At 39.7% G+C, this 13,562-nt stretch overlaps 1 protein-coding gene across 1 annotated transcript; it reads left to right on the top strand.

Annotated features, from left to right (window-relative positions):
- The first annotated feature begins 8,694 nt into the window (after positions 1-8,694).
- Positions 8,695-13,070, top strand: OR13A1 (olfactory receptor family 13 subfamily A member 1). The gene has a single exon (XM_074000688.1). The coding sequence runs from the start codon at positions 8,824-8,826 to the stop codon at positions 9,808-9,810; it is 987 nt and encodes a 328-aa protein (XP_073856789.1). The 5' UTR covers positions 8,695-8,823; the 3' UTR covers positions 9,811-13,070.
- The last annotated feature ends 492 nt before the right edge of the window (positions 13,071-13,562 follow it).

The raw sequence follows: 13,562 nt of genomic DNA, 5'->3' as shown, positions 1-13,562 counted from the left end.
CTGGTCTTATTGGGTGGACTGTTCTGTACATGTTTGTTAGCACTATTTATAGTGTTGTTCAAGTACTCCATTTCCTTATTGATCTTCTGCCTTGTTGTTCTAGCCATTATTGTAAGTGAGAAATTGAAGTCTCCTACCATTATTGTGTTGTTTATGTTTCCTCTCTGATCTCTCAGTGTTTGCTTAAGATATGCAGGAACTCTGGTATTAGCGGTATATATATTTGTAATTGTTATATCTTTCTGCTGAATTGACTTTTTTGTCTTGTGGCTATTTTTGACTTTAAGTCTATTTTGTCTGATATTAGTATAGTCACTTCTGCTTGCTTTTATTTACCATTTGCATGGCATTTACTTTTCCTTTTTTTTTTTTTTTTCATTTTAAGCATATGTGTTTCTTAGATCTAAATGACAGGATAAAGTTGGGTCCTTTATCTTGTCACTTGTAGACAGGATAAAGTTGGATCCTTTTTACAAATCCATTTTCCAGGCTATATCTTTTGATCCAGGAGATGAATCCATTTACATTTAAAGTAATTACTGATAGGGAAGGATCTACTCTTGCCATTTTGTTGTTTCCTGTATATTTTGTAAATTTTGTTCTTTATTCCTTCTCTTACTGACCTCTTTTGGATTTGTTGAATTTTTTTTGTGGTGACATTTTGATTCCCTTCTTGTTTCCTTTTGTTTGTATTCTATAGATATTTTATGGTTACCATAGGGATTATAAAAATATCTTAAAAGGTTTGACAAGCTGTTTTAAATTGTTAACAGAATAACTTCGATTGTATACAAAAACTATTTCTTCAAAGCTCCTCCCCTCACCTTAGGTTACTTATGTCACAAGTTACATTTTCATTTATAATATGTTCGTTAACACAGATTTATAGTCATTTTTAAGCCTTTGTCTTGTAAATTCTACACAAGAATTAAAACTGCATTTATGTACCAAAATTGCATAGTAGAGTCTCTATATATGTCCATATATTTATCTTTACTGGAGAGCTTTATATTTTCTTAAGACTTCATGTTACCATTTAGCATCCTTTTGTTTCAACCTGAAAGACACTACAGCAGGTCCAGCGGTAATGAACTCCCCCAGTTTTTGTTCATCTTGGAAGTCTGATTTTTCCTTTATGTTTGAAGGATAGTTTTGCTGGATGTAGTATTTTTGGTTGAATTTTTTTTTCTTTCAGCTCTTTGAATATATTATCCCCCTGCCTTCTGGCCTGAAAGGTTTTTGCTGATAAATCCGCTGATAATTTTACAGTCTTCCTTTTACATGACAAGTTACTTTCTTTTGCTGCTTTCAAGATTGTCTCTTTGTCTTTGACTTTTGACAGTTTGGTTATAGTGTGTCTCATTGTGGGTCTCTGGGTTTTCTTTAACATTTTTTTTTGTTGTTGTTCATATCTTCTGATGATGAATTCCTTTAACTTTTATATTTGTGAAATATTTTTCTTCATTTTCAAAAGGTATTTTTAGTGAGCGTATAATTCTACATTGACAGTTTTTTTTCTGTCTGTACCATTTAGTGTTTCTCTACTGTTTCTTGCTTGTATTGATTATATAGAAAGTCTTCTGTAATTCTTATCTTTGTCTCTTTGTACTTAATGTGCTTTTTTAACTCTGTTTTTAAGATTTTATTTTTATTATTGATTTTAGTCATGTGGCTTGGTGTGAGTTTCTTCGTATTTATTGTGCTTGGGGTTCATTGAGCTTATTAAGTCTGTAGGTTTATATTTTTCATCACATTTGGAAAAACTGTAGCCATTATTCATTCAAATTTTTTTTCTGTTCTTCTCCCGTTTCTCATGCCCTTATGAAGTCTAATTATATGTATAATAGGCTATTTGAAGTTGTCTTATAGCTCACTCACAGTTCTTATTCTTTTTCCATTTCTATTTCATTTGGGTAGGTTTATTACACTTTTTCCTAATTTGCTATTTTTTTTTCAATATCTAATCCACTGTTAATCTCATCCAATGTATTATTAATTTCAGACATTGTAGTTTGCATCTCTAGAAATTCTGTTGGTCTTTTTGTATCTTCTTTGTCTCTATTTGATATGCTAAGTCTTTTCTCTAGCTTCTTGAGCACATGAAATATAGTTAAGACAACTATTTTATTTTATTACAACTTTTACTTTAGGTTTAGAGGTACATGTGCAGGTTTGTTATGGAGGTAAACTCGTGTCACAGGAGTTTGTTACATCTTATTTCATCACTTAGGTACTAAGCCTAGTACCCAATAGTTGTTTTTCTGTTCCTCTCCCTCCTCCAACTTCCACCTTCAAGTAGGCCCCAGTGTTTATTGTTCCTCTGTTTGTATGGCAAATATGTATCCATTAGTTATCTTATTTTTGTCATTTCTGAGTTGATTTTATTTTTCCCGCTATAGCCATATTCTCCTACTTATTTGAATATCTGGTATGCAAATTATGCCTAGTATGGATATTATATCAATACTGTGGCAATATGGATACCTAAAAGAAAAGAACAATATTTACCAGTTTGCTCTAAGCCTTTCTTAGCTCTTTTGCTTGTTTCTCAAGAACAAGCACAGAGGGTGGGGCTCAACCAAGACTGAAGTTAAAGATGTAGAAAGATTGAGATGGCAAGTAATGAAGTTGAGGAGCTCTGATAGGATGGTATTTCTCTTTTTAAGCACATAGGAGGCAACCCCAAGAGAATATGTTGGAAAAGTTGAAGGGGAATGTCTTGAGAAATATGAAATGTACCCAAGGCTATGGCTGGGTGATAGAAATAACTAAAAAGTATTAAAAGGATTGCTTTAATAGCTGGTCCTAGCTGAGGTTAGGGGATAGGCCTGGGAAAATTGAACAGTGGTTTTGCCTAGGCAGGACTCCTCATGACATTCTCTAGATTCCTAAGTTTTTTCAAGTTTCTAAGTGTTTCCTTGGTCAGCAAGCCATCTCACAGCACAGATCCCACTTTCTTTCAGTCAGTCATTCCACAACTCTGCAAAGCATTCTTCTCTATCAAATGGGAACTTTTGGGGTTCTGCATAATTTTTCAGGGTTCCACCACTTTGTGACTCTTTCTGGAAATCTCATAAGGATATTAGAACTCTTAAATTCATGTCCTTGATTTTCTCTTTTAACTTTCAATACTGGTCATTGCCTGTTTATCTCTTTCACCCTCTTCGTTTCACTTCCTGCCTCTTTCTTGTATAAGTATACAATCATCCTTTTTTTCTTCCTTGAATCTCAGTTCTTGGGAGTAACATATACAATTCATTCTTACTTCCAGTCTTTTTTCCTAAGTCCCTTATCTCTAGTTGTCTTGCATATTTGTGGCAATTATCAGTTGTTCCCCAAAAGTCCATTCTCCCTTTTTCCTATACATATATATTTCCAGCTTGACTACATTTCCCAGCTTTCCTGGCAGCTAGGTGAAGCAATGTAACGAAATTTTTGCCTGTAAAATATGAGCAAAAGTTATGTGTACAATATCTGCCTCACTTGCTTAAAATAAATTGCTTTTTTTGAGCTTTCTGTATTATCTCTTTTCACAAGCTAAAATGTAGAGGTTATGGCAACTTTTACGGTAAAGAGAATCATTGCGTAGATCAAGAATCATTGATTGAGAGAAACTTAAATCGTTTAATGACTTAATGGAGCAAGACTACCCCATCAGTCTGGAAGCTACCCTACAACTTATGCATGTCTTCAGATTGTTGAGCAAAAGAGAAAAAATGAAGCCACTATATATTTGGGTCTTTTCATTTTAACAGTTTAGCTTTTAACCTAACACACGTTTATTCCTGAATGGTTAACGTATTATTAACATCATAGGAAAGGAATTTCTTGTTTATGGATCTTTTATTTTGTTGAAATAAAGGTAATCTGCTTATTAATACTGCCAATGCAGAATTTTTTTGGAGTAATTATTTCTATGGATGACCCATTTATAATGACAACTAACATGGTTTCTAAAATGGATTCGTATACCTCATCTTATTTAGTCCCCACAAAAATTCTGAAGCACATGACCAGTAACTTTCAGAGATCTTACCTCAGGTCTGGAAAGACTCTGAAGCCATGTTATTGCCTCCAGAGCCTGGTGGAGAACCCCTGAGTGAGACAGAGACTCAGCAGACAGAGTGGTCCTTTCCTTCCAGGGAGTCAGGGAAGGCTTGGTAGAGGAGATAGAGTTAGACCTGGGTGGGATTTGGATGAAATGAGATCATGTTGGGATAAGATCCAAGCTGTTCATGAGGGACAGGGAGAGGCCAGCTCTGTTAGTAAGGGTGGTTTATACAGAGAAGCATGGAAACATTTGCTGCATGCCTCGTCTTCCATGGATAGCAGTCCAGAAAAACTAGTTGCTTGCCTGACAGTCTTTCTCCAGTCCCCAGGTGGGGACACGTTCTGAGCACCTGAGTCTGGGTTTGCCCTGACCCAGTTTCTGTGAGCTGGGACAGAGAATGTGTCCCGCTGTCCTTCCTCCCCCGCTTGGGCCCACATCCTTTTCTACACATTACGATTAGAAATCTGAATTGGCCTTTCTGTGAACCCAGATGACAGGCAAGTACCCAGTAAAGAAGCACTTAATTTAATTGCTCCTTCAGGGTCCACTTACAGTAACAGTTGTGAACAACTCTCCCCAGTGTCTCCCACAGGCAGTGACAAATGTTGCTAAAGATGAATCACAAATTCTTGGCAAGGCCATCTTAAATATGGGAAGGAAACCTTCATCCTCTCCAGACTGATCTTATCACAGGTTACACACTGCCTCAACATCACCATGTTTCTACCCTCAGTTGTGCTTGGCAGAGAGAGGACAGCTACACATAAAGTCTGTTCACTCCACAAAGGTGAAATAATTTTTTAAGGTAATTATGATTGTTCTGAGGATGGTGATTGAGTGACATTTAAAAAATGGGAAAAGTTCTACTCATAACTCTGCTTAATTTGCTTATATAAAAGACTTAATGGTTTTTGTTGAGTTGACCCAGAGTCAGTAACATTTGAATATTTCTCCCTGTGTGTTATTGCCATTTGATCAGTAACAAAACAACAGGGTAAGTGGGATGCCAAATGTGGCTGAGAGTTTAGGGTTTGCATTCCACACCCCAGCCTTAAATATGATCATGTAAATTATTGGTTGATTTTTCTTTTTCATGGCTTTTCTTTGACATTTGGTGGGGCTGAATTTATGGAAACAACCAACAAAATACACAGCAATTAATTCTGGACTGTAGTCTCACAGCCTTGAGCCTAGATACTAGCTGTGTCACTAATACTCTGTGTAACCAGGGTAAGTTATTTAGATACATTTATGACTTTCCAAATCAATAGGTTGGACAAGGTCATCTTCAAAATGTCTTTCAGATTTGACCCTGAACATATGTGATTCTGGCATGTTCTGATTTTTAGTTTTCTATTCTTGAAGCATGTCTGCAATAGAAATGCCTGCCTTCATATATAATAAAAGGACATTAGATTAATATGGTGTCTGTGAAAATCATTGAACAGCTTTAGAGATAAAAATAATGAAATGAGTCCAGTTCTCCATCATTAATTAAATCTTTTAAAATTTCTGTTTATGAAACTATGAACAATACATTGGAACAAAGATATAATGTCACTACAAGTAAATTGTATTTTATGTAAAATACAATTTGTTTTTAGAAAATACTCAGTGAAATTACTTTTTTAATTTCAGAGATTTTGAGGACTATTATCGTTATTTCTTTAAAGTGATAAATATAATCCAAGATGCTTTTTTTCCCCCTTCAGAAGCTTGAGTGCCCAAGGGTTTGATAAATGTGGAAAATAACCACAGTTCGAATATCCTGTTGGCCTGCTGGTGAGATGTCATCCTGTCGTCTGAATACAGTGTGCATTTAAACTTGCCAATTGTTACCTGAAATTGTGTTATTTTCCCTCATACCCTTAGTAATAATCTTGTAATGCTTGCTGAGAATTGAAGCAAATGCCCTATGAAACTCAGGGGAGCAAGGTCTTTGTTATTTTCAGAAGAAATGACTGGCTGAGGCTCTAAAGAAATCTTATGGTCATTCTCACGGAAAGAGGGTTGGAGCCCTGATTCTTTGATCTCATTATTGACCAGCTGGTTGAGAAGATTATCCTCCTGTACTGGAAATCACAGTGAGTGGGTAAGTACCTGAGGGCTAATTTATTCCCTGAATGTGAATATGTTTGCTGAAATTTCCTTGTGCTCAGCACCTGTTCAAAACATCCATTTGTACTACAGTGTTGTTTTTTTTCTAATCTTACTGTGGAGCTGAGTTAAGAGAGATATTGTGTTTAAGGTTTCCTTTGTAACAGGTTTTCTTGTTCTAGGAAGGATATGTGACAGACCCTGCACACTGCTGCTTGGTAGGTGTTCAGTGATGGATGTGTTTGCCATCTCCCAGGTACAGCTGCAGCTGTGCTGACTCTGGTGCATTTGCAATGTGCACTGTGGAGTGCACCACGATCTCGTGATGGCTGGAGAAATCTGGTGGCTAGAATTCTAGGGAGGAAGACATCAGTGGGAAGTGCGGAAACCTCACACTGGGACATTGATGGAGAAAATCCAATTCTGTCCCTGGAGTTAAAGAGGAGTCACTCACTGGGCCATCATAAGAGCGAATAAAGTTACAGTTATTTCTTCAGATCCACAACTCATACTGAGCAAAAGTAATTATTCACTCTTTTTGTCCCAAACAATAATGAAATCAGCTAAAGCATATTGTATTTGTGACTTCCACTCAAATTATTGAGTTGTTCTGACACCTTGTTGCTGGGAAGATACATAGATGAAACACCATCATTTCCATTGATTCTGATCATACCCCATGCTTATATAGCCTTGTTGCTCCGAGTCATAGAGATTTTATGCTTGTCTATTCAAAAAACCATCTTTACCTTACTAAAAGGTGATATGACCTGAGCTGGAGATGATGTTTGGTCATTTTGTATAAACCTTTTAATATTTTAGTGGTAAATACATTTCTTGAATTTTGACAAAAACAGAATTAAAATGAACATATTTAAAATGGGCATCTTCCAAATGCTCATTTTAAAAATGAACATCTTACTTAACTTTTAATGAATAAATAATCAAAAAGGAAAAACCAAATGTACACTATGCTGATTTTATCTTGAGCTGTACAGAATATGTAGTATCTTAAGAATAGAAGTCATCCTGCTGTTATTCATACTAGCCTGTTCTTTAGCATTATTTAAACACACATATTTGAGTGTCTACCCACTGCCTGATAGGCAGGGGGCTGGGTGTCAAGAAGGGATGTCCAGAGATAAATGGGCATATGTGTTAACCATATAGGACACAGTTGAGTAACCTGATCAAGGAGTGACGTGTATTGGATACTAGGATAGAAGTCAGTATTAGAGGGAACACAAAGGAAAGAGTGGTCCTTTCTCCCCAGGGAAGGGATGCTCAGAAAGAGCGGACTGATGATGGCCCTGGTTCATGAGAAAAAGGGCATTCCTGGCTCAGGGAGTGGCAAGAACAAAGTTAAGAAATCCTGGAATGACTTGGCGCGTCAGCCAGTCTCTGAGTGCAGGGCATGGCTGGAGTTCTGGCTTTAAGATGAGTGGGAAGAAAGGCTGGAGAGGAGGTGGATCCAGGAAAAGTTGCTGGGAGCATTTATTCTTTTGGCAATGGGAAGCCGTGGAAGAACTGTTGTAAGGGGGATTCTGTGTGACACATCTGCCTTTTAGAGAGGTCATTTTTAGAAAAAGTAGAAAATACAGACCAGCAAAAATTAAAAAAGTGAAAACAATCACTGTTCAAGCTCTGGTCTAGCACTCACCAGTGTATTCCTACAGGTGCATATACAAACGTGCTTTTAGATTTTATTTTATTTTTTCATTTAAAATTTTTCACTATCCTCAATTTCAATGGAAACAAATCTGCTTTTCAAATTTTTTTTAAAACAATGAGATCCGATTGTACACATTATTTTAGTATTTTTTTCATTGTCTCTCTTTTTTAATTAAAACAATTTTTTTTGAGACAGAGTCTCACTCTGTCACCCAGGCTAGAGTGCAGCATTGTGGTCTCAGCTCACTGAACTCTTGCCTCCCAGGTTCAAGCGATTCTCCTGCCTCAGTCTTCCAAGTAGCTGGAATTACAGACATCCACCACCACCATGTCAGGTTAGTTTTTGTATTTTTAGTAGAGAAAGGGTTTCGCCATTTTGGACAGGCTGATCTTGAATTCCTGGTTTCAAGCAATCTGCCTGCCTTGGCCTCCCAACATGTCATTCTCTTTTTAAAAGCATCAGTAAAACACTTCCAAAGCATTATTTTTATAATCGCACAGCATTTATGTTATATCAATATACCGTAATATACTCACGTTTAAGGGTATAGATTGTTCTAAATTTCCACTATAATAATAGTGCTGCTCTGACACCTTCAGGATGCTTTCTATTATTTCCTTAGGATACATTTCTGGAAGAGAAAGTTCTGGCTCAAATGGAATACATATTTTAAAAGGCCTGCGTCTTTGCAGCCATTCTAATACTAGTCAATATCATGCTTTTTTAACTTTGCCAAATCATGGATGATCAAGAGTGGATTATGGATTTAATTTGCATTTCTTTGAGGTTGAATGATGCTTCATGAGTTTAACTGGTTAACTGTATTTACTTTTTATAACCTGAGTGTTCATGCCTTTTTTCTATTGTAATATTGGGGTGTTTATCTTCATACACATGTCCTAATGCATCTCTATCATTCATGCCGTGATGTGAGGTGTGGAAGAAACATAGGAGCAGCTCCCCCCAGGACACCTCTTGTTTATCTCTCTAGCTCTAAAATCACATGAAGCTGTGGATGGAGATTCACCTGATAGTCCCAGAAACCCCTCCCAGCCCAAGGACCATGAGTAACCAGACATTGGTAATCGAGTTCATCCTGCAGGGCTTTTCAGAGCACCCAGAATACCGGGTGCTCTTATTCAGCTGTTTCCTCTTCCTCTACTCTGGAGCCCTCACAGGTAATGTCCTCATCATCTTGGCCATCACCTTCAACCCTGGGCTCCACACCCCTATGTACTTTTTCCTGTTCAATTTGGCTACTATGGACATTATCTGCACCTCTTCCATCATGCCCAAGGCACTGGCGGGTCTGGTGTCGGAGGAGAGCATCATCTCTTATGCGGGCTGCATGGCCCAGCTCTATTTCCTCACTTGGGCTGCATCCTCAGAGCTGCTCCTCCTCACAGTCATGGCCTATGACCGGTACGCAGCCATCTGCCACCCGCTGCATTACAGCAGCATGATGGGCAAGGCGTTCTGCAGCGGGCTGGCCGCAGCCGTGTGGCTGCTCTGCGCTGTCAACACGGCCATCCACATGGGGCTGATGCTGCGCTTGGATTTCTGTGGCCCCAATGTCATTACCCATTTCTTCTGCGAGGTGCCTCCGCTGCTGCTTCTCTCCTGCAGCTCCACCTACGTCAACAGTGTCATGATTGTCCTGGCGGACGCTTTCTATGGCATAGTGAACTTCCTGATGACCATCGCGTCCTATGGCTTCATCATCTCCAGCGTCTTGAAGGTGCAGACTGCAGCGGGGAGGCAGAAAGCCTTCTCCACCTGCTCTTCCCACCTCACCGTGGTGTGTATGTATTACACCGCTGTCTTCTACGCCTACATAAGCCCGGTCTCCGGCTACAGCGCCGGGAAGAGCAAGTTGGCTGGCCTGCTGTACACTGTGCTGAGTCCTACCCTCAACCCCCTCATCTATACTCTGAGAAACAAGGAGGTCAAAGCAGCCCTCAGGAAGCTTTTCCCTTTCTTCAGAAATTAACTTACGTCTTCTGAAGTTCTGGTCCTTGGAGACTGAGTTTTAGTGGAGTCTGATGAGCAAGTTTCTGGACTGGGAGGTAAATAGACTTGTTTCTTCTACCCCAGCAGAACATGTGCATGGATAAGCTGGGAGTGCTGGTGCCCCGAGACTGGGTGATGGGGGGATTGCAGTAGGTGTGACCCACCAGCCTCTGAGACACGGGATCTCTTGGTCTGACTCCAAGGTGGTGACAGTGCTGAGTTGGCAGAGAAACACAGGTCCCTAGGAGGAGAAAAGTGTTCCTTGTGTTTTCAACTCATAGCCATATCAAATGTTTTCCTTTTGTATGTACAACACTCAGGGTGTAAATTCTAAAATCACACCTAGAATTCAGGTGTGTGGGTCTAAAAAGTTAGGCAGGACTGTGGACCCCACAGCCCCTGAAGGGTTGTCAGAGTGAAGCATTGTTTTAAGGTGACCAGTGGTCTCTAGGAAACCTTCTACCCCCATTATCTTACCTCAGCTCTTTTCTCTGGAGCCACTTGGACTTCAAAAATAGTTTGATTTTAATGTAAACTGTTGTTTCTGCTTTTGTCTTTTCTTCTTACTAATACTTAAGATAAAATGTATTATTAGGACCATCCATTGCTTCCAGTGTAGAAACTCCAACTTTAGCACCTAAAAAAATGCCTGAGATTTCATCACCCCTTGACTTTGTTCTCAGGTCCTGAGTGTCTGATCCACCTAACTGGCCTGGAGCGAGGACAGCTGCCATGAGTCAGCTCTAATAAGTTAAATGGCATTGTAATAAGGCATTGCTATCTTTCCATTGCTTCAGATAAAACTGGGTGAATGAATCCTCTGTATCTAATAAAGACAGGTCTTGTGCTTGTGCTCTGTGCTATTACAAAACTGCACTGGAAAATCCATTATCTTTAACATGATCCAGTAAAGACGACAGAACAAAGACGTGAATGTTTAGTTGTATGTTGGAATTGAATAGAAACATATCATTTGATATGTGTGTGAAGCTGAGAGTAGAGTTTGATATTTGATTTAGATGGGATGGTTCTTCATCCAGTATTCTCATTATCATTCATCAGAAGCTCATTGATTCAAGTATTTGGTGAATTGCGGCTGACTGTGGCTTTGGCATGTAGATTCTTACAGACAGTTTAATCTCTTCTAACTGAAGTCTGACTCCTAAATCACATTTTGAAACCCTCAGTGGTCTCAGAGACTTTCCAATAAACATGGCTTTGAAAACTACCACCAGTGACTCTGTATGATTACTAATAGATTTTCAACTTGCAATGAAAAGAGTTTATAGTGTTATTCACCTTAGTTTCTTATCATTTTTTACATTTTATATATTTTACAATGGATTTGAAAAGTAAAAAGGACTTAGACATGCATTGAGAGCTTAAGAGAGCATTAGTAATTCAGCGAAATAGAAATACAAGACTTGATTGACATTCTTACAAAGCTGATAATCTAATTAAACAGACTTGCACCCATGATGATGAATATAAAAAGAAAGACATAAAGAGTGTTGCATTTTGGAGGACCTGGCAAGATGGCTGAATAGGAACAGATCTGGTTTGCAGCTTCCAGCGAGACCAACATAGAAGGTGGGTGATTTCTGCATTTCCAACGGAGATACCCTGTTCATCTCATGGGGCTGTTTAGGCAGTGGGTGCAGCCCACAGAGGGCTAGCAGAAAGAAGCAGGGTGAGGCACAGCCTCACCCAGGGAGTGCAAGGAGCCAGGGGCCTCTCTCCTGCAGCCAAGGGAAGCTGAGGGACTGTGTTATCCAGCCCAGATACTACACTTTTTCTATGGTTTTTACAATCCACTGACCAGGAGATTCCATTGTGTGCCTACAGCACCAGGGCTTTGAGTTTCAAGCATAAAACTGGGTGGCTGTTTGGGCAGACACTAAGCTAACTGCAGGAATCTTATTTTATGTTTATACCCCAGTGCCACCTGGAATGCCAGCAAGACAGAACCGTTCACTCCCCTGGAAAGTGTGCTGAAGCCAGGGAGCCAAGTGGTCTTGCTCAGTGGGTCCCACTCTCACGAAGTCCAGCAAACTAAGAATGACTGGCTTGCAATTCTTGCTGCCAGCACAGCAGTCTGAAGTCAACCTGGGATGATAGACTTTGGTGTGGGGAAGGGTGTCTGCCATTACTGAGGCTTGAGCAGGTGATTTTCCCCTGACAGTGCTAAGGAGGCTGGGAAGTTGGGACTGGGCAGAACTTACCACAGCCCAGCAAAGACGCTGTGGCCAGACTGCCTCTCTAGATTCCTCCTCACTGGGCAGGGCATCTCTGAAAGAAAGGCAGCAGCCCCAGTCAGGGCTTATAGATAAAAATCCCATTTCACTGGGACAGAGCATCTGGGGTAGGGACAGCTGTAGGTGCAGCTCCAGCTGACTTAAATGTTCCTGCTTGCTGGCTATGAAGAGAGCAATGGACCTTGACAAGGAGGATTCACCCAGCACAGTACTTGAGCTCTGCTAAGGGACAGACTGCCTACTCAAGTGGGTACTTGAGCCCCATGTCTCCTGACTGGGAGAGACTTCAAACACGGGTTGACAGACACCTCATAGAGGAGAGCTCTGGCTGGCATCAGGCCAGTGCCCCTCTGGGAGGAAGCTTCCAGAGGAAGGAACATGGAGCAATCTTTGCTGTCCTGCAGCCTCCACTGTTGGACCCTCAGGAAACTTCAGCAGACCTGCAGAAGAGGGGCCTGTTAGAAGAAAAACTAACAAACAGACAGCATTAACATTAATATCAACTAAAACGACCCTGACACAAAACCCCCATCCAAAGATCATCAGCCTCAAAGGTTAAGTAGATAAACCCACAAAGATGAGGAAAAATCAGTGCAAATATGATGAAAATTCCAAAAACCAGAATGCCTCTTCTCTTCCAAATGATCGCAACTCCTCTCCAGCAAGGGCACAAAACTGTATGGAGAATAAGTGTGATGAATTGACAGAAGTAGGCTTCAAAAGGTGGGTAATAACAAACTCCTCTGAGCTAAAGGAGCATGTTCTAACCCAATGCAAGAAAGCTAAGAACCTTAATAAAAGGTTACAGGAACTGTTAACTAAAATAACCAGTTTAGAGAAGAACATAAATGACCTGATGGAGCTGAAAAACACAGCATGATAATTTAGTGAAGCATACACAAGTATCAATAGCTGAATCAGTCAAGCAGAAGAAAGGATATCAGAAGATCAACTTACTGAGATAAGGCGTGAAGACAAGAGAAAAGAGAATGAAAATGAACAAACCTTCCATGAAATATGAGACTATGTGAAAAGACCAAACCTAAGATTGACTGGGGTAACTGAAAGTGACAGAGAGAATGGAACCAAGCTGGAAAACACACTTCAGGATATTATCCAGGAGAACTTCCCCAACCTAGCAAGACAAGCCAACATTCAAATTCAAGAAATACAGAGAACACCACTAAGATACTCCTCGAGAAGAGCAATCCCAAGACACATAATCATCAGATTCTCCAAGGTTGAAATGAAGGAAAAGATGTTAAAGTCATCCAGAGAGAAAGGTCAGGTTATCTACAAAGGGAAGCCAATCAGACTAATAGCAGATCTCTCTGCAAAAACCCTACAAGCCAGAAGAGAGTGGGGGCCAATATCCAACATTCTTAAAGAAAAGGATTTTCAACTCAGAATTTCATATCCAGCCAAACTAAGCTTCATAAAAGAAGGAGAAATAAAATCCTTTACAGACAAGCAAAGG

The sequence above is a fragment of the Macaca fascicularis genome, chromosome 9 (genome assembly GCF_037993035.2).
Source record: "Macaca fascicularis isolate 582-1 chromosome 9, T2T-MFA8v1.1".
NCBI classification, from domain to species: Eukaryota; Metazoa; Chordata; class Mammalia; order Primates; family Cercopithecidae; genus Macaca; species Macaca fascicularis.
The sequence above is the reverse complement of the archived record's forward strand: the minus strand, read 5'-3'. Positions and strand labels throughout refer to the sequence as shown.